This window comes from Sabethes cyaneus, chromosome 3 (genome assembly GCF_943734655.1).
Source record: "Sabethes cyaneus chromosome 3, idSabCyanKW18_F2, whole genome shotgun sequence".
NCBI classification, from domain to species: Eukaryota; Metazoa; Arthropoda; class Insecta; order Diptera; family Culicidae; genus Sabethes; species Sabethes cyaneus.
In genome coordinates, this window is record NC_071355.1 from 151,602,951 (window position 1) to 151,627,376 (window position 24,426).

A 24,426-nucleotide genomic window follows, 5' to 3' on the forward strand; every position below is an offset into this window, starting at 1 on the left:
TTTCCGGTGTCACTCTCCTAGTGCAGCACATATCCAGAAGTCCAGACGATTGTTATTCTCTGAAGCAGCAGGGGTAACGGCGGCATCAAACGTGATTTGATTAAGGGTCGTCGTCATAAATTTCTCCGAAAACAAGTGGATCCGTGATCTGGCTGTTAATAATATCAATTCAGAATAGAACGACATATTATGGTACTGGCCTATCACCAGCGCAACTGTTTTTTGTATCGGGTTAGGATTGTACGTAATTTCAATTACCACTCGGATTAGGGGTGAGCACTGAAGGGAAGGACAACTCCAGGAGGGCATATGCAAATAAATAAGGTAAACAGAGTCTGACGTGTGGTACTAAACTTCATAGATCACCAAGAAGCAATCTTGAGAGGAAAAATCACATCTGGCGGAAAAGTGAAATCCTACAGATATCGACTGTCAATTTGGTACTAAACATCCGGTAAAGCAAACAAGAGAGTTGCGTAAATGATTAACGCCTACTTCAGTTTCAATAATTCAACGATTTTGTGCTATAAATTACTAATTTGTAATAGACAATATTCCTGGATTGTATAGCTTAACTAAAGATTACAATTGTTTAAACATTACTGTGAATACATTACAATATTACGCAAGACTATATGACACTGCACTACTTTAGTCACAAAATACATTACAAAGAATATAGAAAAACAAAACAATTAGCGAGTACATTTCTATCGGGTAAAATTGAAATTCAATAGGTCGTTATTTTTTCGAATGCTATCGCCAATTCTGTTGAACACTGCATTCTCCTAATGTCAAATGGACCCGATAAAAACATCAAAAACACGACACCGCTATTATTCACGTTAACCATCCTACTTGTTTCCTCTTGTGGACTGGTACACCTCACACCCTTAATTGTTTTTTTTTACCGTTCTGCATCCTTCTGCAGCTTTATACAAACCGTTGCTTTTCCTGGTTACCACCATGACACTTACCTTTCCAACTTTCCATTACTATCTTTGCAGCGTGACGGTACCCGGCTATCAGGGCAATCTGCAGGCGGCCGTGTCCCACACGTCCACGCTGGCCGCCTGGGAACGGTTCGGTGTCGAATTCATCCTGACCTTCGTCGTGGTGCTGTCCTACCTGATCTCGACCAATTCGTACAAGAAGTACTTCGGCTCGTCGGCAATCGCCATCGGTGCGGCCTACAGTGCGTGCAGTTTCGTTTCGGTAAGATTTCTCCAGGATTTTTTTTCCACATTGTATGTATATCTTGCGTTTGAACAAAAAAACAGAAAGTAAAAACGTTTCAAGGTTGTCGTGAGTACACCATGCTATCGAGTTGAATCTATTTCAGGGGGAATAATATCAAACGAAAGATTTAACTTTTGATGTTAGTCGTAAACGTGAAATAATTTAATGTGTACATATATTTCATAAAACATCTTTTCAAATTTGCCCTCATCGTGCTGAGCATATATGTAGCAGCCAGCAACACGTTTACAAGTCTGTTTAATTTTGGCCATATCCTGCACATCAGTGCCAGTGCAAGTTTAGTCCTGCGGTGGAAAGGTTTCTAGCATTGCATTTAACGTTGCTGGAACTGCAGTAATGTAGACATATTCGTGTCTCTGCAATGGCAGAAAGCTTTTTACAACTGCAATCACTGGCTCATTTCGGGTAAGAAAGTACATATTTTGAAAACTGCTCGGTTGTAAAATTATGATGTGGTTTTATGCTTCCATGTCATGCTAGTGTGCAATTTATGGGAAGTAAGTTAGCTCACGGAAAACAGACATCTATGCAGGAACATTTTTCCCGAGAAAGGAACATTGAAGATAGCAAGTTTAGGATTGAAAACTCTTGGCGCTAGCGTATATGGACGATTTAACCCTAAATTGACTGACCGAAAATCCGACATAATTCGAATAGTTGAAGAAGCTGATTATAAATGTAAAAATTGTTATTTAAACTGTTCAATTTACGTAAAATTATGCAAATAACAAGTATTGGGAGCCTTTGGACGATATTTCAAAAGGAACAGTCCGAAACTGGAACTCGAAAATTTTGACAGGAGTACAGGTGTACCCGGTTGATCAATTGAGGGTTAACATACACTAGCGCCAGTAGTAAGCTGTTGTGACTCTAAAACCAGCTATCTTCAATGATCCATTCTTAGATAAAATTTCAAATAAAAATCGTTTAATGGTATAACAGCGTCGCCACCACCATAGTTTCCCAACAAAATGATTTCTTTCTAGACTAAAATAAGCGCAAGCACACCAGTCTATCCACCTTTTTGCGTGCGTAATGGCGGCTGGTGGGTACAACTTTCGAAAAATATTAGCATGCCTTTGGCAGCTTTATTCACGTCAAGTTAACATTTGCCCCCTTAATTGTTGTTGTAGAATTATCAAGCGTACGTGAGCGGAGTTACCAAAAGCAAATAAACATTTTCGAAAAGTGTACCCACTAGCCGCCATTGAGCGCGCGAAAAGGTGGATTGAGAATAGCGATGAAAATATTTAAGCCATGGCAAAATTGGACATAGTTAGAAGGAGCACCATTTACCATTTCCATTTAGTTTAGAAAAAGTACCACCCTGACTCTAACGGAGACGTTAAACGAAGATACCCACGCAACAATGTGAGTTTTATTGTACTCTTATGGCGGTCTTCAAGACTAATTTTGGTCTTGTATGCCATCATAAGAGTGCAATAAACCCCAAAATGTTACTTGGGTAGTGTTCGATTGAAAGAAGTCAAGTACAATACTACTTAAATCGGAATTTTCCGGATTAGCGAGATCCGGATTATTGAGTCGTCGGATTATTGGGTGTCGGATTACCGGGGGATACTGTATTAGACTTCAAAATTGCAATTAAATTAGACATAAAATTGGGCTTAAAATAAACTTACATTAAATTTGATTCCGGAGATGAAAATGGAAATTAAAATAGATTCGGAATTAGGCTTAAACATTTAAATTGAACTTGAAATTTCAATGTCCTAGTTTAAAGCATATTTCTAGTCGAATTAAATTTTATTTTCACTGCCGATTACAAGTGCAAATTCAAGTGCCATTGAAGTATACTGTATTAGACTGTATAATACTGTATAATACTGTATTAGACTTCAAAATTGCAATTAAATTAGACATAAAATTGGGCTTAAAATAAACTTACATTAAATTTGATTCCGGAGATGAAAATGGAAATTAAAATAGATTCGGAATTAGGCTTAAACATTTAAATTGAACTTGAAATTTCAATGTCCTAGTTTAAAGCATATTTCTAGTCGAATTAAATTTTATTTTCACTGCCGATTACAAGTGCAAATTCAAGTGCCATTGAAGTCAAGTTACGACAGCGTTTTTGACAGCTTTGGAAAAAAATTCCAAAGTTTTAGTTGCCACCCGTTAAAATTAAATTCGACTAGAAGTTAGCTTTAAACTAGGACTTTGAAATTGGACCTTAACTGGATTTCAAATTGCACTTGGACCAACAACTGTAACTGGCAATAAAATCGGATATTGAACTTTAGGAAATCGTAGGTGAAGCTGAAACGAAATTAGATTCGGAATGGGATATGAAAACGGACTTAAATTGGAGTTGAAATTTTATTTGGAGTTTGACTTCGAATTATGTACATGTGAAATTGGATTTTAATGGAACTCGAAATGGCCCTTGAAACTGAACTTGAAATCGTTGCTGTAGAATTTAAATTAGAGAAGAAATTTGATTTATAATGGGACATTGAAATTGAACCCTAATTCCAACTGAAATTGCGAATTTGACCTTATAAAATCGGACATTAAATTGCACTTGAAGTTGTACCCAAAATCAGAGATGAAATTGGAACTAAATTAAACTAGAAATAGGACTAGAAATAGAATGTGACATAAAATTGAACTTCATATCGGAGGCGAAATTAGAATTAAATTAAACTTGAAATTGACTTTAAAATGAGACATTGAAATTTGACCTCAAATGAATTTCAAGTTACACCTAAAATTAGACTTCCAATTGGCTTTAAAACTGGACATTAAATTGCATTTCAAATCGGGTCTTAAATCGGAGCTAAAATTGGAAATAAATGAAATTTGTAAAAGTTGGCCTTAAAATGGGACATTATTAAATTGCACATGAAATTGAATTTGTCATTGGATATGAAAATGTATTTGAATTTACACTTTAAATCTAATTAGAATTACACGTGAAATTGGGCTTTAACGGGAAACTATCAATCAATAACTTTTCGTCGGAGAGCCCAATTTCGGAAGCAGTTTTTGGGCCCAAAAGTGGGGTTCTGTTTATAGAAATGTATTCACTGCGAATATATTTTCACGAACAGAATTTTTGTTTCAAACCAAAAAACTGCTTCTGAAATTCGCAGAATCGATAACGATTAATTTCACCTTAATGGAACTTAAAATAACACTGGAAATGGGTGGCAAAATTGAAATTAAATTAGACTAGCAGTTGGATTCAAAATGGGATATCGAAATCAGAGTTCAATTGGAATTGAAATTGCACTTGAAACTAGACTAGAATTTGATTTTTAAATCGGACATTAAATTGCGCTTGAAAGTAAACCTAAAATCGGAGATAAAATTGGAACTAAATAAGACTTGAAATTGGACTTAAAATGGGACATCAAATTGGACTTGATATCGAAGGCGAACTCGGAACTAAATTGAACTTGGAATTGGCCTAAAAATGGAACACTGAAATTGGACCACAATCGAATTTGAAGTTACACCTAAAACTAGACTACGAATCGGCATTAAAATCGGACATTAAATTGCATTTCAAATCGGGCCTGAAATCAGAGGTACAATTGGAGTTAGAATAAATTTGAAATTGGGCCTAAAACGGGACATTAATTTGTACATGATATTGAACAAGATTTGACATGAAAATGTTTTTGAATTTGAACTTCAAATCTTACTTGAATTAGACGTGAAATTGGACTTTAATGGAACCTAAAATAGCACTTGAAATCGGTGGTGAAATTGATATTTAATTGGATTAGAAATAGGCTTTAAAACGGGACATCGAAATCGGACCTCAATTGGAATTATAATTTCACTTGAAACTAGACTTGAATTTGACGTTAAAATCGTTCTTTAAATTGCACTTCATATTCAATGCGAAATTGGAAGTAAATTGAACTTGAAATTGGCTTCAAAATGCGACATTTAAATGCAATTTGATGTGGGCCACCCTTTAATGTCTAATGTCAAGTTAAATTTCAAGTCCGATTGCATATCCGATTTTAAGCCCAATTTAAAGTCTATTGTGATTCTTATATCTTATCTTCCTATCTTCTTATCATTGGCGGAACTAGGGGGGGGGGGCTAGGGGGGGCTAAGCCCTCCCTAGAAAAGATTTAGCCCCCCCTAGAAAAGTTGACTAAGTTTTTTAATTTTTGAAAAACCAATAGTTAGATAACTATAGGTACGAAAAACTTCAGAGTAACGTTTATTTGCATGACTGTTATAAGATTCCAGGCATTAATGTGCATTAAATTTTAATATGCCGACGAAATAAAACGGTTGAAAAAAATTCCGGGGGCTATAGCCCCCCCTAGAAATGAGCGCTAGTTCCGCCAATGCTTCTTATCCAATCAAATTCTAATTTTTTGTCAGAGATTGATTTCAAGTCCAATTTCTAGTGCAATTTATTCCAATTTTGAATTATAATGTGATTGATGCAAGTCTAGCCTGAAATCCAATTTACATCCTATTTTCATTCTAATTTTAAGTCTAATTTCGAGCATTATCTAAATTTGTATAATTTTATGTCCAATTTCAACTTTAATTTCAAACTCTATTTCATGTCCAATTGCAAGTCTAATTCAATTCCAATTTCAAATATAGTATTAGGTCTAATTTTAAATAAAAACCTCGAATTATCTTTTAAGTGCGATTTCAAGTCTGGTTTCAAGTAAAACTTCCAGTTCAAATTACTTCAGATTAATCCAATTTCAAATCCAGTTCAAGGTCCAATTTCAAGTTCAATTTGAAATAAAGCTTCAACCCCAACAACATGTTGTTATTAATGGTTATGGTTTATCGCCGGCAACTTATATGACGTTTTAATAAGGCGCAGCAGTTCTTTCTTCACAAGTTTGCTATACGTTCAGAACCAACATGGGTTTGAGCGTTTAAACACATTCTTCTAGAACACATGGTTCTAGAATTTTCCTACATTAAACTGCGATTGTTGACAGTTTTCCAGCAGTGTTGTCTGAAAATACAAAAACTGAAGTAGCAAGTCTGCCAAGCTGCTAGTTAAACCACGACGTAATGAGAATTTTTATCTAAATGCACATTATAACCGGCTATCTTCAATGAACTATGTATTGTTAATTAATGAAGTTTCATTACATAACAGCTCCAGAGAAACGTTAATCAAACATATTGTAGGACTGCACACCTAAAAATATCGAACCAAGGAGCATCCTCCAGCAAACCTAAGGAAAAAATAATAAAAACACACTGTTTGAAAAGGATATCCTTTTCGGTTCAAAAGCAATCACAAGCATGCTGGGCCCGGTGTAAATATGTGCAGGTAGAACAGATTCTTCTTTGTTCGTGATCATTTCTCTAATTTCTATGGCCATGCACCACCCCTCTTTTACTCCGAGGAACCATTACCTACAGCAACTGCGATGAGTTTTAGCTGTTCCATTTTTCCAATGTTCATTTCAACTGCTGGCTTCTTCGTATTTTTTTCTTCCATCCGGTTATCCCACATCACATTGCGTACTACGGCATGAAATGTTTGCAGGTTTTCTTGAGTCGCCCTCCCTAGGGTACGATACGTAGCACAAAACATGGTCACTATAAAAGATATATTTTCATTTTACTTCAACCAGTGCAGGTGATTTTATACCACTGCAAGTTTTTATTAAGATTCCCGTAAAATACATCAAGTTAATCATTTCTTTTTCCATATTGTTCTACTTCCAGATGCCCTATTTGAACCCAGCACGTTCGTTAGGACCTTCGTTTGTGCTCAACAAATGGGACAACCACTGGGTTTACTGGGTAGGTCCGCTGATTGGTGGAGTTGTTTCTGGTCTGCTCCATGAGTTCATATTCAGCACCAAGAAAACTAGCAAAAAATCAAAAGACGAAGGAGATTCCAGCATAAACTCCGATGAGGACATCAACTACGACATGGATATTGACAAGCCAGCTCAAAGTGGCAAGTATCACACGTACCGACCACCAAGTGGGGCCTTGGTTAACCAGCAACGCTACTGCCAAAGCATCTACACCGCGGAACCAACGTCGAAAACTGATCGAGTCGAATCTATTTACGGAGGAACTAAGTCCATGTACTGCAAGTCACCTCCGCTTACCCGGGCCAATCTCAACCGTTCCCAGTCGGTGTACACCAAGAGCAATACGGCACTGAATCGTGACTTGAGTATCCGGCCAGGACCACTAGTGCCGGCTCAAAGCCTATACCCGCTGAGAGTTACCCAGCCACAAAGCTCTCATCTACAGAATCAAAACGTTCAGAACCAACTTCAGCAGAGGTCGGAAAGTATTTATGGAATCCGGAGCTCTATGCGGCAACCAGCCCCTGTCGATCGGATCCCTCAACAGATGCCACCACATCCTCAAACCGGAGAACCTCAGGGGTTTCAACCCATCTACAGTACCCGCACCAATCCAAACTGTTCGACTGACGCACTAAAGTTTGATCGAGAACCACGCGAAAACAGGTCAGTACAGCTATCTAGTCTATTTCTGAAGACCAAACCGTATTCAAATAACTCACTCAATTTGAATACCGTTCGTCATCCTCAACCAAATAGACACAGTACTAATAATACCTACTAACAGTTCTCTTCTCTGATTCTAGTCGAGATGATTCCATGTCTTCTAAGTTTTCTCGCGCAGGACGGCCAGAGTCCATGTACGGTCAACGCCGAGTTCAGTCAGCTCAGTCCGATGACAGTTCCTATGGCTCGTACCATGGTTCGGGACCCGCTATCACCCCTCCGACCCGCAATGCCAGCAATAGTAGTAGTACCTACAATGGAGGCTTGATGTTGCCGAACTACGGTGGGCACGGACCAACCGGAATGGCACAGGTTCAAGCTACGGAGCGAAAATCGTCTTCCTCATCTCAGCAACAGCAACAGCAACAGCAACAGCAGCAGCAGCAGCATCATCACCAACAACAACAACAGCAACAGCAATCGCTGAGAAACCCAACTAGTATTCAAAATACAAGTTTACCACCTCCACCACCACAGTTGCAGACACACCAAGCCTACCAAATGCATCAAGTCCGGCAGAATTAGGTACTGCAAAGGAGTGCATGCTAAACCCAGACTTTTGTATATTGTGTGTTTTTCTTGTTTTAGTTCTACAAAGAATATTTTTAATTAGTTTACTCCTTCTAGCAAGTTAAATCTTCAGGTTTTGTTTATTTATTTAACCACTTGACTTATTTTCCTGTCAGATTTTCTTTCTACACCTGTATTTATTTTCAAACAAATTTCAAATTTCAAACCAACGAATCCTACGATCTTAAGACTGACGTTTACTTGTGCGAATAGAACGCTAAGCTTTTCAGTGAAGACTAAATAACAAAATTTAAAACAATTTAAACTGTTCGTGGTTTCACATATTTATCTTAAATGCAGCATCAATCTCACTTTTCTATATCAAATGATCAAGATTACTTACCCACTATCACTGCAATCACTGTTGTACACTTACTGCCTCTTTTCAGCTTTATTTTAGTACAAATGTATATAGAATTGATACGCGAGAGTGTGATATTGTTCATGCATCTGTATAACGCAACAATATATAAACAATAAATCGAATCAATAAACGAACCAACGTAAAACCATCAGAATCAGAAAATTAGGCGTTGTGAAGAGTTATCGAACCCACAAGTAATGGAAAACAAGTAGTTAAGAGTATAGATTGGTTGTTTCGAATTGTATTGTACATATATCGATAGAATAGGTAAATAAAATGAATGAAATAAAGTAGCTATACTACCATGAAAAATGTTACAGATTTGTTTTTTTATTAAGTCTTAACAGAATGCAAGGTCAGAATCTGGAAAACTGCAGTTAAGAATGTATCAAGTTTTTGATTCCTTTCTTCTAATGTATCTGCACATTGTAGAGTTATGTGTAGAGTTCCACCTCGGCACCAATACCATTTGGAGTCTCACGTTTCCTGTCAGCAACCATGTATTTTGTTTTGGCGGTGTTAATGGTAATGGTATTTTTGTTGACTAGTAGCTTATTCAACTTATTCAGTAGCTTATTCAGTTGTATAGCTAATTACCGACTTGATAAGCTGTTATACAACAAAAATATTTGTTGGGTATTTGTTCTTCCTCCCTAATTCTGATAATGCTCCAGTGGATTGCTTCGTACAGCCGCTCACTCCCCACTTTTAGAAGTTGACCCGGTATACCGTCCTTCCCAGCAGCCTTGCCGTTTTTATGTTCACTGATTGCTCTTTTAACCTCCTCCTGTGTAGGTGGCTCCATAATTTGACTATCGCTCACAATTCTTATCTTGTTCCTGCTGTTCTCCGTGTTTACCTATCCATTCAACAACGTCTGGAAGTGATCCTTCCACACCGAACTACATATAAAGTAGAGCAGAGCATGTTTTATAGAATAATGAAGTCAGTCCTAAACCATCATTTTGAAAAACGTAAAAGTTCATTCGAAATATCCCATGAATCTGAGAATAATGTTTTTTGCAGACCTGTATAATCAGACAGCGGATCGAGCTTTTCGAAAGCTCTAACAGCGCCAGCTATCTGTCGAATAACCTTTACATTTGTCAAATTTTGACAGTTAATACTGTCAAAACAAAAATTTGATTGAACGAAAGTCGCCAAAGTTATACGTACAGGTGATTTGCATAGGGAAAGTGAAATTTATTTTATTTTTGGTGCGTTTTACTGAATACAGCATCCAAATCTCTGGTGAAAAGTGCCAAAATTAGTTACAAATGGAATCGCCTGTGTTCCATCCATGCGATGAAGCGGTCATCTCGACCAATGACGATGCGAGCAACTGTAAGCGTTCGGCCGTCAAGCTGGGCTACTGGAAGGATGACTTTCTAGGCTACTTTGTACGCAGCCCGGAGCGAAAACCACCGGAGATAAACCGAGGTTATTTTGCTCGGGTCAAGGGTATTGAGCTGTGCATCGAAAAGTTTTTCAAGGTAAGCGCTTGAAACTAGTGGCTGCAACAAGAATAGTGAAGGTTATATATTTGAAGTGGTATGACTAGATAAAAAGGACATTATTTCACAGAAAACTGGAGATAAATGTCAAATTATCAATCTAGGATGTGGATTCGATACGTTGTACTGGAGGTTACGAGAATCAGGGCACATGATAACTAATTTTGTTGAACTGGATTTCCCGACAGTCACATCCCGCAAATGTTACCAAATTAAAAGGAATAAGATCCTGCTGGAAAAAATACATGTTGAAGGTCTGTATCGAACCTAATATGCTAATTTTGAGGCTCACGGCTTTGCTTGCAGATGGAGAAGTTCGCCTCAGTCCGACGGATCTGCATTCCAGCAACTATCACATTGTTGGTGTCGATTTAAGGAACATCGACGAAGTGGCATTGAAACTGCAGCAGTCCGAGGTCGATTTTAGTATTCCAACAATCTTTCTAGCAGAGTGTGTTCTGGTCTATATTGAACCGCAGAATAGTAGCAATCTGCTCAAGTGGTTTGCCTCGAACTTCCAGTCAGCCGTGTTCGTCAACTATGAGCAGGTCAACATGAATGACCGCTTCGGTGAGGTTATGCTCAACAACCTAAGACAGCGAGGATGTAGCTTGGCAGGGGTCGAGTCGTGTGTTTCGTTGGACACGCAAATTTCCAGGTTGGATTGAACTGTAGATTTTTGTTTGGAATAATTACTGATTGTGGATTGTTTGCTCTAGGTTCCTGAGTTGCAACTGGCACGGTGCCCGTGCGTGGGATATGGTTCAAATCTATAACAGCATCCCACCAGCCGAACGAGCCCGCATCGAACGCATCGAAATGTTGGACGAAGCAGAACTGTTGATGCAGTTATTTCAACATTACTGTATCTCAATCAGCTGGATTGGGGACTTATTTCAAGATATCGAAATAACGTAAGTGAATTGTTGTTTTGAATATTTTATTGATTCATATTTATGCTTTGCAGTGTTGAGAAACGTTTGTCGTCGCTAAATATTGATTAATTGAATTGTGCAAGGAATCAACTTTGCTTTCGATATGGACTGAACGGTGAACAGAAATTACATATACATTACTTCTATTCTGTATTTCGATTTAAGATGTTTCTGATCAAATTAACGTGTTTCGATCGATTTTGCGAATTTTAACAGTTTTTTCGATCGAAATAAGTTAGAAAAGCAGTGACCCATATTTTAAGGTAACGCTGTGCTCAAAAAAACTAAAATATTCGAATATAATTTGGGAGTGAATAAAGCTGCTCCATCGAATTTAGAATAGCCATTGTGATCAGAAAGGGATCTGATTGAAATGCAGAATGAAGGTAACTATTAACAAAGTTTAATCATATGTTTGTTTAAATAATCCAGAACCGGTGATTAATTTAGGATTTAAAGTCACTTTTATTGCATGCTCAGCGTGATAAGTCTGGTAAATCCGGCTAATAGTCAAAATTCGATTCTTCTGTACTATTATTAAATCAAGTGTCGCTTTCGGTGGACTTCTTTAAAGTTTTATATTTGTTTTCACTCAGAAAGTTGTGTTTTTAAATCGAAAAATCAAAGTCAAAAACAAGCTATTCAGCGCATGCTATAAAATATTAAACATAGACATAACACAGTAGAAAAACGAAAAGATAGTGAATGGTTTTGAAAGTAAAAGTAAAATGTGATTAAATATACAACCATTATTATATTTAACCGATAGCTCTCGACCTCAGCACATTTCTGGACTGTCATATTGTAGATAGTGTTTAACAAATTGTATAATTAGTGCATTGTATGCGTAGACTACAATTTCGAAAACCATTCTGGGTTTCAGTTATCAACTTCAACAATAATCATCGATATGAAATGCGTTCAATAGTTCATCCCAATCGAAACAGTAGCTTAGATAACCTGGAGTTTGCAGTTGAACGACTTCCGATTTTTTTAAATATGAATAGTTTTTTTATAGTCTTTGTTTTGTTTGATTTGTTCAACGATAAAACTTACGTGTGCATTCTACGTGGCTGCAGATTTTAAATGTCGTGTTTCCTTACGTACTCGTTCGATTGGATTTATAGCCAGTACTCGGAATATTTCATGTGCACCATATAGATTCAACGCCATTTGGCAAATGCACTCGAACCGTAATCCATTTTGCTGTGTACCGTTCTACCAAAAACCATAGTCTTGTTGCTAATCATAAGTGGAAAATAAAACCCAGCAAAGTAAAGTAAACTGTTCAAATTGTTTCTTAAAATATCACCACACGGTCGTGATTTGTCGGAGGGGTGAACTATTTTCTTCTATTGATCGTTCCCTAAGACATTCACATTCTCTCCCTCCCCGTCGTCAACCGGGATACGAATAACCAACGAGAAGATCTGGTAACCAACCGGTGGAACTGCTAGTAGCTAGTAGACATGAAAAGTGTGTCTATCTTCTTCGGAATTGTAGCAGGCCTTGCTTTACCTTACTTGCCAAGAAGGCTATGAGTTTAATTTGTTGAATAAAGATTGTCATTCGTTGGTCAACCACCAGGCAAGTTAGACCTGTTTTAGTTACTCCGAGCTACCAGTCTATTATCATGGCTATGGCCACAGCAATTGGCGACGAGAGAAAAATTTAGAAGCATCTCGAAGTCATTCGAATATTTGGGGGGGGAATGCTCATCAACTCTTCCGGTCCACCTCTAGCTTCAGGTACCAGGTGAAAACTCACTGATTACCTGTCGCTCTACCTATCTAAGGAAGGCGTCTGCACTGAATTATCTCAGTTTGAAATATTCCGCCCACTATTATCACAATAGCAATAGTGGCAGTAGCTGAGTGGAATGGAGATAAGGACGGCATTAGGTACAGGACCAAGTCCATAAGGTTTTGCAAGGTGACGTCACGAATGAACCGGAATGAACGCAATTCACCCATTTGACATCCACTCGTGGTTTGTTTACCATTTGTTAGACGAACGCGATATGCATAAATTGAAGTTAAATGTTTTAAAAGCGTATTATCCAGCAGTGTCGCCCTCCAAACTACTCGGAATGGCAGTTTTTGTGCTTTTCTGACTTGCCGTTAAGGGCTTCAGCAATATTCAGTTTCAACATGTTAACCCATGATTCAAGTCCATGTAAACAAACCACTGATAGACGTCAAAGAAGTGAGGTTATGCTCGCCCGTGCAAAACCTTATAAATCGGCTGTTCGGCGACGTTTGACGTCGAAACAGGAGCGTTGTACGGCCGTCATGTCAACTTTGCGAATGCCTCTCTTGATTCCACCAATCAACTGTTTGCAATTCGTGGCTCTTTAGTTATGTTTGTACGCCAACGAACTCAAAATCTCGAAGAAATCTTCGATTGGACGCACTGAGATAGATTTTTCGGGTCGTGGCTTTTGGGTAAAAATGGGATCGAATAGGTATTCAGGAACGATTGTGTTTTTTTGGCGTAATGCGATGATGCTCTATCCGGCCAAAACACGTATTGTCCATCTCCACCATGCTTTTGTAGACACGGGATCAAAATTTTCTTCAAACATTCGTCTGGTGCATCTTAATTGATAGTCAAACCAGATGGCTTGTTGAAGAAACGAGAAAAAGAACGATATCTTTCTGCGTCCATAATTTTGCATGGTATACCACTACCTTGCTTGCAAATACTTGCTGGGCATCTTAGGATAGGGTAAACAGTCGAAGCCGCAACATATTTGCTTTTTAAATGTTGTACCGTCTACTTTTTGCCGAGATTTCTGTTGCAGTTCGTAGAAGTGTACAACGCGCTCCCGAAATGCTTCTTGTTTCGACGTCATTTTTAGCGAAACCGGGCAAGCATAAACAAAACAAAAAATATTTTTAAAAAGAGGAGAAAGAGAGCTAACACATACATACTCTCATTTCTCCCTGAGCTCGTTTGTTGTTGAGCATAAGGGCCGCGAAAAAATTCCAAAATTTTAGTTGCCACCCGTTAGAGTGATCTGGTTTAAGCGCCAAATGTTCCAAGCGCTAAATGAAGTTCCTGGCGCCCACGTTTTGGTAGCTCCACCTATGTATTTTTGACATTCCGCAAAACGACTATTATTTGGAAAAGCCATTGTGGTCTGCATCTAAGCTAGCTAAAAAGCTGAAATTGCACAGAAATACCGTATGGCGCGCTATCAAATGGTATTGTGTCGCCAGCACTAAATTGGACTTCCGAAAAAACGGCAAACGATTGTTCTTCCATACTGTATATTAAACCTAGTGTCGGAAGTAGTGCGCTGTGAGGCAAATGAGACGTGTTGTACAGCGCACTGCTTCCGACACTAGGTTTAATGTACGGTACGGAAGAAAAATCGTTTGTCGTTTTTTCGGAAGTCCAATTCTGTGCTGGATACACAATATAAGGAAACATTGACGACGATTCGGAAGCCTCAAGCTAATCATCGGAGGGGAACTGTCGACCGGAAACAGCGTGGTAAGATTTTTGGAAGACCATCAAGACGAATCCCAATCTGTCGGACCGTAATTTGGCCAGAAACTTCGGTGCTGCCCATAGTGCCATGAGGAGAATTCGACTCCGGGAAGGAATCAAGTCGTATCGAGTTAGCAAACAGCCAAACCGAACCATAAAACAGAATAGTGTGACCGGAATCCGTGCTCGAAAGCTATACGACCAGGTGCTAACCAAGTTCGATGGGTGTCTTCCGATGGATGATGAAACATATGTCAAGGAGGACCGAAAGGAGTGTCTTCAAAAACGAATGTTGGCCAGATTTGGCAAGCTGTCATTACAGCAAAGTCGTTCAAGAATGGCATGCAGAGAAGTACGAGTAAATACGAGTAAATTTATTTAAGCAATACTAAATTTATGGCGAGCCGCTTTGCATAGCGCCGAGACCGCACCAGGTGCTGTTAGTGTTTTTGCGAGATTTAGAATAATCATTCGAACGACGTTTTGCTACAATTTTTTTTTTCGAGGTATTACGTCTGTTAGTCTGTGCCTAGACTACACCTTTGCGCAACTGGCTGGAACACGTTATTTCACGCATTTCGACCTTCAATCGCCTACCCAGTAAACAATTTGGTTTGGTAAAAGTTTTATTTCACACCACATAAGAACATATAAGTACCAAAGTGGAGGCAATATACGTGCAAAAATTTTGATAATTCTATCTTGCCTTCTATACAACAATTTTTGGAACACGAAACTTAACAATGCTCAATATACGATTAAGATATAACTAAATGTTACAGTCATCTATACTGCTTTATAATTCACAGCAATAAGTTGTATATGACAACCAGTGCTGTTAATATTCATCAGCATAGCGTTCAAACTTCTGGATTATCAGTCTACCTTGCATTGAAAATCTGCTTGCTTTGATCAAACGTACATAATAACTAAATGCAGCAAGCATGAACTTCATGCACGAGAATATACAATATCAGCGCCCTGTGATATTGTAACAAACTGATATTCACGTTTGAGCAGTGAAAATCAATAAAAAAAATTTATGTTGTTATTTAGCATCTATTGCGTTCAGCTGTTGGACATAAGATTTTTCTTTTCATTTACTGCATTTAAAATTATTTTTTTCCTGAAGTGAATATCACCTTGTGGATTTGAAAATCACTTTCTGCTGTTCTATTTTCACGATATATTGAACTTGTATACTACGATGAAAATCACTGTGCAGTTGTACATACGAAACTCAGAGGCATAAAAAACAATGTATGCTAAGAAAAAAGATTTTCTGTTTTGTTTGAAATTCGGTGATAATTAAAGGCCCTGTGACAACACGCACGACCGCAAAACAACTTATTGTACACTTCGTCTTGACATACTCTAATCATTATGCAATTCCAATGTAAAATTGACATGCATACGACTTAATGTGCACTTTATATTACGATCTTGTGTTATCTGGGTACGTGCATGTCCAGGTTGAGGGAGAATCCCGCACTTTCCTAACCGTGAACATACATCGTGGACTCTTCTGATTCGCCGAGTCATGTCAGCACCAGGCGCATTCCAACGTATCATCGATAGCATCGTGGCGGGCATCTCTGCAGTCAAACCGTACTTAAACGACATCTTCATCACTGGTCGTACCAGGCAGGAGCACAATCGAAGCCTCTATGCTGGTCTCGAACGTGTGCGTGAGCATGGTTTACACTAACGCCTCGAAAAATGCCATTTTGCGCTTCCTCAGATCGAGTTCCCGGGACACATCGTGAATAAGAACGGTATTCGACTTGACCTTTCGAAAACTAAAGGTATCAGATCAAACAACTCCGTTCCTACCCAGGTGCTATCGTAGTAGTGGATTCGTCAAGCGGATAAAGTAACTAAGGGGTCCTGTTCGATAGCACGGTTGGGAGCGGGTGGACTGTATGCTATTTTCCTCCAACAGCGCAGATTACTGGATGTCTTGTATTCCTTGACGATTTACCTATCCTAGGGAATTAGGACCTAAGGTGCTTCCTTGGTAATGTGCTCGCACTGGTCCCTGCGCCAGGTGATTGTTACGATGATCGAGCGGTTTTTCGGTATAATGATGCACAATACATCTAACACACTATAGCCTATCTATATTTACAACTTAACATTTGTATACAAACGCTGACGAGAGGACTTCAAGTTATCGACGAATGCGTTATGTTCGGAGATTAAATCGTCGTACCATCGAAGTTTCGCAAGCGGATCATTCGTCAGCTGCATCGTGGACACCGTGAGATGGACCGTATGGAATCTCTGGCACGCATCTACTGGCTCAATGTCGACGACGATGTTGTGCAGTTTATTTGACACGCTCTGCAGAGCGTGTGCTGAAACTGTGAAGTCTTAAACAAAATCAATCCAGGAGCCGTGGCCCAATCCAGTTCGGCCGTAGCAACGTGTTCATATTAAGTTCACTGGGTATTTATATTTCGTCATCGTGGATGCTTTTCCCAAGTGGCCCAAAGTGTCCCGCACTCGATCCAGTAACACCACTGTAACATGAGAATGCTTCGTGAAATGTTTTCCCGTTTTGGCAATCCGAAATCATTGATTTAGGACAATGGAATGCAATCCACCAGCGAGCGGTAGCAGTAATTTTGTTCATCTGCGCACATTTCTTCCGGTGTACCGCTCTACTCCAAACCCAAATACTACGGAATCGACATCTCCAGCGAGTCATCGAACGAAAGGGTTCTTTAAACTACAGTGTTGCGCTGGACACGGTGTGACGATCGAAGTTAATGTGGCTGCATGTCGACCAAATACGTCCTAGATACGGCACAATATGATTGTGACACTTCTGAGGGAGAGACGCAGCAAGTACCATGGGGAATCGTATCAGATTAGGTTCCGTTAACCCTGAAACGAATACATCCGATTGCCCTGTTTTCATCAATCCGACGCAACCGGTCCTGGATCCAGTAGAAGGTACATCTGGCTCGAATCCTGTTCCGATTACTGAAGAAGCAGAAGACGAAGCTTCATCCACACTAAAACCGATACCATTAGATCAAGCTGAACACGCTCCTCTCGAGGCCTGTTGGACCATCGTGAAGAAACCATTATTAGCGTAAAGAATGTTTTAGGTCGTGTGGAATCCAATCTACGAAGTTAATAGTTTTAGACGCGTCAGTAGTCAACGGGCGTAGAACCACACGTAAGAATGTTAAACGATGGAAATAAAAACAGATATAGAAGACCCGACTGAGCTTCCAAGAGGAGAAGGCAATGTTGCGAATCGAGCGAGAAGTCAACTATGCCTGATCACACGCGAAAGAGTATGGAAAAAATAGCATTCAACACTTACGCCGCGCACGCAGGCGTAAAAAACAGCCGCCGGTGCTGTGTGAGATATTTTGTTACCCACACACTCGCGCACGCTCATCCTCACATCGTCTTCCTGCATGGCTTATTCCCGAGGCAAAAACTCATTTCCCACGAGTGTCTGTGAGGCTGGTGGCGCTCTGGGATACAAATTTTGCATTACTTTTTGTTCTTCTTCTTCATCTTCGCCCTCGATTCTACTTACGGGCGGGAGCGCGAGTTCTCGCGTGTAATCGGCATCAGCAGATCGGGCTGCAACGACGAAGCACGAGCTGTTAGCTAACCACATTGGCGCAAAAACTCGTTGCACTGCATGATGAAATAAAAGGGGGAGCTTTAATCGAATTCTCATGTCGGCTTGTTCGATAGGATGAGTACGCGTGTGTGAGAAAATTAGACCACACGAGTGCGGGCTTCGCAACACTGGGAGAAGGAGTGTGAAACATGTAAAACATGAGCAGTTTTCAGGATACCCGGAAATTCTATCAAAGGCTCGATATATCTTACAAAAGCTTTGTGTACCGAGTTGACCGCCTCGAAATGGTCAGAGATAACTGTGAAAGCAGTGCTTCGCTGATCACCTGAATGGCGGACAGACTGAAGACCAGAATGGCGAATGAAGTGACTCATTGATGGAGCTGTTTATAAGAATTTGGCCACAACTGGATTGAAAGAACTACCGAACATACACTATCCTGAAAGTCAGCTACAAAGTGGTTTTCCTAGTAATCTTCCATCAACTGTCGCCACTAACCACTTAGACTCGTGGAAAGCTATTAGAACGGCTTTATGAAATCAACGTGAATGAACCATATCTGTACATTGCAGTAGATCCTCCAGCAAAACCGCGAGCTCCAAGTCCCGGTCATTCATCGACTTCAAAGTCACAACTGATAGTGCAAACCGACAAGAGCTATGAAAAGTTTTGGACAAAGGTGGGTTTCTCTGAAGACTAATCAGATTTATCACGGCGATGGATGGGGTTCAGTATTGTGTGATAGTTGGATTGTCGGACCTGTTCGAATCTAGAATATGTTTCAACTAGGTGATGGCCTTTTCAACATATTCCTCAACATTGCGCTAGAAGTAATAAGGCTAGCGACGATCAACAACAAATTAAACAATTTATCTACTCAAGTCCGGTAGTAACTAAAAAGGCTACTCAACTTATCTCGTAGTGAAATACGCACAATTCCGGACCCCCTAACTGGGCATTTTCGTGCTCTTTATCATCCAAAGAACATCGGCAAGGTATCATCCAACACCTGCCGTTTTTGTTACTCTGAACCTAAAAGTTCAGTGCATCTGCTCCTTCAATTGCGAGGCTCTTATCTTGGTTCATTATCAAGGTTCAACTACTTCGAAAGTTTGCTTCTTACCTTCCTTCCATTACAAGTCCCAAGTAGCACACGTTGTCACAATTGAGTCGCAGCGGCTGATATGCGACAAATTTAAATGTAAAACTTCGGTTACAGTAACCTAAAATATAACAGTTGTGTAACCGAAATAGCGCAACTTATGTAACTAAATCTGGTTGCATTAACAGTTACTCAATAACCAATATGTAACATGTATAGTTACAAAATGGTTACTATTGAAGTTACACATAAACTGTAAATTGACTTTCAATTGGTGGCAAATTAGTTATCTCGTAACTTTTATTGCATAGCGAAAATGTAGCAGGTTTATTATTTCAATCTATGGCTGTCAACGTCAAGCAGTAAATTTAACTGTTGAATATAGAAGAGTGTATAAATTTTTATTTCAACACAAATTTTAATGCAGTTTCAAATTTATGGTGAAATGCATGATTCTAGCTTTGAAAAATTCACGCGCTCTTATTTAATATAGCTTTTCGTTACTTACTTCTTTGAAAAATTGATGTTTTGTAAATCAAATATAAAAATTTAAATTTTAATTTTTTGATTTTTTAAATTCATTCTTAGCAATAATGAATTAGTGGAGCATTCACCTAGAAACCATTAAAAATCAAGTTGTTTTCGCTATCACTTCTATCACAGTAAAATTCATAGCCATTTTGCCTTTGGTTCTAACTACTACACCATCGTCCTTGAAGTTTTGTATCGTTTTCGGCATATTGCATGAAATGATTTTAAGCAGCCATTGTTCATTGTTCACATTGTTGATATCGGGAAAAGGTATTTTTTAGTGATTGTTGTGAAAAGAAAGTGTTAATTTAATATCAAAGAATAGTTTCAGTTTGAATAAAGCAGTTACCACCAGTGTTAATCATAGAAGGTTACATTTCAGTTACATTCTAGTTGTACGTAACCTTAGCCTTCGACCTGGTTACGGTATCGGTTATACGGTAACCAATATTAAATCTGTTGTAGTCACTTATTTCTTATGTCGTCATTTCTAAGTTACACTGTAACCTATTTTCATTGCCGGTTTCGTTTCGATGTAACTTGATCGTTTTGACGTTTGAGAATAATCATCATTTGTTTACTTAATACCAATGTCTGGGCGGAGAAGATTCCAAGTACCATCAATTAAGTAAATAAACGCATTTACAAGAGCATTTCACAACCCGTGTACCAATTGTTTATCTTTACCATTAGCAATATTCTTCAGGTCTAGTTTTTCCTTAATCCGTTGTGCTTACAAGGAACAGTGAACAAATTGTTGCGAAAATGTTACTAGCCGACTTTTTTTGACTTCGTAACTGCTCGTAACGGAAAATTAACTGTTTTGCGACCAGCAAGTTGATGACAGTTCGAAAAAAAGGTTTCAATTTGGTCATTTGGTAACTACCTGGTAACTTTTTGAGATTTTTGTCACAAGAAAACTAAAAAGTAACTATTTTTAATTTTATGTAACCTAACTCGTTACAAGTATCCTAAATGTAACTGCTGTGCAACCTTTTTGTATTTTTTTATTTTTATGATTAGTTACAAGTGCTACTTGGGGTATAGAGTATAAATCCCTAAAGGCCATCGACTTTATTAATCATGACAGTACCGAATTGGTGTACAGAATTACAACTATCTAGATCATCTCCATCAAAAGGTATGAGCAGAGAGTGTACAGACGATACAGACGAAGACTATCATTAAGACGAAAGAAAGCAAATACGTGTTATTGGTTGTACCGAGTACGAGTTTTCCACCATTTGTTTGTTCTTTTATCAAAAATATGTTTGAATTTGAAGTACAAGAATCTTGAACAAATTTGGATCGTAATACAGGTTTTCAGGGCAGCCTTTTCAGATTAGACGTTATATTTATTCTCGACTGAAGGAAGAGATCCAGATATAGAATTTATTCATATGTTTTGACTTGTCAACTGTACAGCTCAACTTCTAGTTTGTTTCCAACGGCAATCGCTGAACAATTCCTCCGGTTTCACAAACTTGCTGGGCAATGTCCGACATTGTTTTGTAATTATCTAGATATCGTCTCTTGGTAACTCGTTTTAAATTGTTCCTAACACGATCACTCGCCTGAAAAAAAAGATAAAAAATATATACACTATTAATATACTTTTAAATCATTTCGTACCTCTATGCACCATGCACTCGCTAATCGTACTTCATAATCAGCCGATGGTAGACTTTTGTCAACTGCTCGACTTGCGCGTGATAACACATTTACCATTGCATAAATGTCGATTGCGCTATCAGCTAGTCGCATCAAAATAAATTGCTCATCAACTATTCTTTTTCCATACTTGAACAACATCGATTCAACAGCCAACGCAAACTCATCAATCGATTCTGCACAAAGCTTACCAGAGTCTCGTAACGGCTCAGCTACAAACGGACCAATATCCACTCTTCCAACGCCAATGCTTCTAGCAACTCTCCGAGATCCCTCTTTAAATATCAACCCTAAATTAGCTGCGGGATTTTTGAAAGCTGCCTGGAGCTCCCTCATATGCGATCCAGCATACTGTATCCCAACCAAGGCTACAAACAGTCGCAAAACATCATTCGCACCTTCAAATATCTTGTATATTCTCAAGTCACGAAGAATCTTTTCGAGACCGTTGGATTTGATATAGCCATTACCACCCAAAATTTGTATTGCTTCATCGCAAACGTACCAGGCAGCTTCGGACGAGAATACTTTTGAAATTGCTGCTTCCAGGTGGTAATTCTGAGAGCCCAAGTCCATGTTTCCAGCTACCATATAAGCCATCGATTGCGTAACATACTGCAGCATTGCCATTCGAGCCAACTTTTCCTGCACGCCACCAAACTCTTTGATTGTTTTTCCGAATTGAATTCGATTTTTTGCATGCTCAGTTGCTTTTGCAATACATGCTCGCATTGTACCTGCCAAAGTTGCGGCCATACCGAATCTACCGTTATTCAAAATGTTCATAGCAACTTTGAATCCATCACCTTCTTCTCCAAGCACGTTTTCTACTGGAATTCGAACATCATCGAAATAAACTTCAGTAGTATTGGAACATCTGATGCCCATTTTATCTTCCGGGGGTCCGCTAGTTACCCCTCCAAAGTCACGTTCAACAATGTAAGCAGTTACTTTATCTTTCTTTTGTCCAGTCTTTACATCAGTCACTTCAGTTCTGGCAAATACAGTGAATATATCCGCTATACCACCTCCAGTAATCCATAGTTTTGAGCCATTCAACGTGTAATACTTTCCACAAGCACTCTTTACTGCACGAGACCTAATAGAGCTAGCATCTGAACCTGCTCCTGGTTCAGTTAGCGCAAACGCAGCCATTGTTTTTCCGGTAGTTACCCGAGGTAGATACTTTCGCTTTTGGTCCTCACTACCATACAGTAGTATTCCCTTCCAACCAATACTCTGATGAGCACCGATAACAACGGCCAAACCCAAATCTACTGCCCCAACGGCATCACCCATGGTGGCATAACCAACATTGGTCAATCCCAATCCTCCGTACTCTTCCGGTGCCATCAAACCGTAAGCTCCGGTTTCCCATAATTCATCCAGGATGGCATGCGCAGGGCTACCAAGTCGTTCACTTTCCGCTGGATCATATCTTTCCTGTGGATGGAAGTCGAGTTTGAACTTGTGTTTTATGTTTAATAATCAAAACGACAGTTACAGTTAAAAATTGATACACCGGATCGGCTATCGACTTGATGTACTCTTTCTGCTGTTGGTTTGCTGCTTCCGGATAGGGGAAAACCTGTTTCGGACAGATCTCTCCTCGGAATAAATTAACCATAAACGAGGTGTTCGCAGCTTCCTGGTTGCCATCCGATTGCGTCCGCCGGGTTAGAGTGGAGTGAAGGTATCTGTAAAATAATCCAATAAAATCAATGTTAAATCAGGTTGAGTGATGTTGATCACAGTGATTGTTATAGATCATTTAAGCAATCGCTAAACTATTGCACAAAAAATCATCGAATACATTCTTTGAGCCTGTTAGTCCGTTCTGTACGGGGAAACCATTGTATGTTCAATTGCTGCATTTATCTCGCGATTACGCAAGCAATAAGCGCTGATCGATTTCAACATGTCCATGTCTATGCCCATGTTAGATATACGGTAAATGAACATTTACTACTAACAGCATAGAGCCGGGGTTGCTTTTGACGTATCGAGAATTTCTCTCCATTGTACTCGGTTCTGGGCAACCCGTCGGTTCGTACATCGTCACTAATTTCGAATTTTAATTTTTTACGCATATCATAGGCATAGCGAAAAAAGACAAGAGCCTTGGAAAATTCTGGACGAAAACGGCTTTCTGGGTAAGCTTACTAGACTTATCATGGGTATTATGGATAGGATCCAGGTGATTAAGGATCTCGGGTGTATCATCGGACCCATTCGAATCTCGCAGGGGACTTCGACAAGGAGTTGGTCTGCTATTCAAAATTGCGTTTGAAGGCGTTATAAGACGGGCGGTGATCGAAATGCAGGGCATGATTTTCAATAAATCCAATGAATTTATCTGCTTTGCCGTTGACGTGGATGCTGTCGACAGAACGTTTGAGGTGGTTAAAATCAATACATCAAAATTAAACGCGAAGCAGAAAAGATTGGGTCTAAAACGAAGTATATGCTGGCGGATAGGACCGAGCGCGACAGGGCTTGGGTAGTAGCATGGTAATCGATGGGGATGAGTTTGAGGTAGTCGACTAGTTCGTAACGTATACCTTGGCTCACTGGCAAAAGAGGACAATAATACCAGTCGTGAGATATGGTCGTATGATCAGTGGAAGTCGTGCCTACTGAGGACTCCACAAACACTTGCGCTCAAAGTGCACACTATACAAAACGCTAATTAGATCGGTTGTCCTCTACGGGCACGAAACGTGGACACTGCTGGAATCTACGAGCACTCGGAGTTTTTAAACGGCGGATGCTAAGAACCATCTTTGGCGGCGTGCAAGAGAACGGTGTATTGAGGCGAAGAATGAACCACGAGCTCGCGCGTCTCTTCGG

The 24,426-nt window shown here is 39.3% G+C and overlaps 3 protein-coding genes across 3 annotated transcripts in view; 2 read left to right on the forward strand and 1 right to left on the reverse strand.

The window, feature by feature from the left end:
- Positions 1-8,309, forward strand: part of LOC128742999 (neurogenic protein big brain) — a 39,355-nt gene extending 31,046 nt beyond the window's left edge. Inside the window, exons 4-6 of the mRNA XM_053839499.1 lie at positions 1,008-1,215; positions 6,961-7,724; positions 7,865-8,309. Coding sequence (XP_053695474.1) covers positions 1,008-1,215; positions 6,961-7,724; positions 7,865-8,309 — 1,417 coding nt within the window. The remainder of the gene's footprint in view (positions 1-1,007; positions 1,216-6,960; positions 7,725-7,864) is intronic.
- A 1,595-nt stretch (positions 8,310-9,904) lies between these two features.
- On the forward strand, positions 9,905-12,431 carry LOC128742433 (leucine carboxyl methyltransferase 1). Its single transcript, XM_053838795.1, has 5 exons — positions 9,905-10,211; positions 10,303-10,486; positions 10,539-10,890; positions 10,952-11,146; positions 11,200-12,431. Exons 1-5 carry the CDS (start codon positions 9,996-9,998, stop codon positions 11,234-11,236), a joined length of 984 nt encoding a protein of 327 aa, XP_053694770.1. The 5' UTR covers positions 9,905-9,995; the 3' UTR covers positions 11,237-12,431.
- An 8,907-nt stretch (positions 12,432-21,338) lies between these two features.
- On the reverse strand, positions 21,339-23,905 carry LOC128740274 (very long-chain specific acyl-CoA dehydrogenase, mitochondrial-like). Its single transcript, XM_053835813.1, has 5 exons — positions 23,740-23,905; positions 23,550-23,637; positions 23,081-23,273; positions 21,538-23,019; positions 21,339-21,479 (listed from the first exon to the last, which is right to left on the reverse strand). The coding sequence occupies exons 1-5, from the start codon at positions 23,903-23,905 to the stop codon at positions 21,339-21,341; spliced, it is 2,070 nt and encodes a 689-aa protein (XP_053691788.1).
- Between the last annotated feature and the right edge of the window lie 521 nt (positions 23,906-24,426).

Bases quoted from the DNA above. Each gene is read 5' to 3' on its own strand.
- LOC128742433 (XM_053838795.1), top strand. From the start codon at position 9,996: ATGGAATCGCCTGTGTTCCATCCATGCGATGAAGCGGTCATCTCGACC. The intron at 10,487-10,538 runs GTCTGTATCGAA...CTTTGCTTGCAG, and splicing joins GGAAAAAATACATGTTGAAG to ATGGAGAAGTTCGCCTCAGT. The intron at 10,891-10,951 runs GTTGGATTGAAC...TGTTTGCTCTAG, and splicing joins TTGGACACGCAAATTTCCAG to GTTCCTGAGTTGCAACTGGC.
- LOC128740274 (XM_053835813.1), bottom strand. From the start codon at position 23,905: ATGCCCTGCATTTCGATCACCGCCCGTCTTATAACGCCTTCAAACGCA. The intron at 23,274-23,549 runs GTTAGTAGTAAA...ATTATTTTACAG, and splicing joins AGCAACCCCGGCTCTATGCT to ATACCTTCACTCCACTCTAA. The intron at 21,480-21,537 runs GTACGAAATGAT...CTTTTTTTTCAG, and splicing joins CGAGTGCATGGTGCATAGAG to GCGAGTGATCGTGTTAGGAA.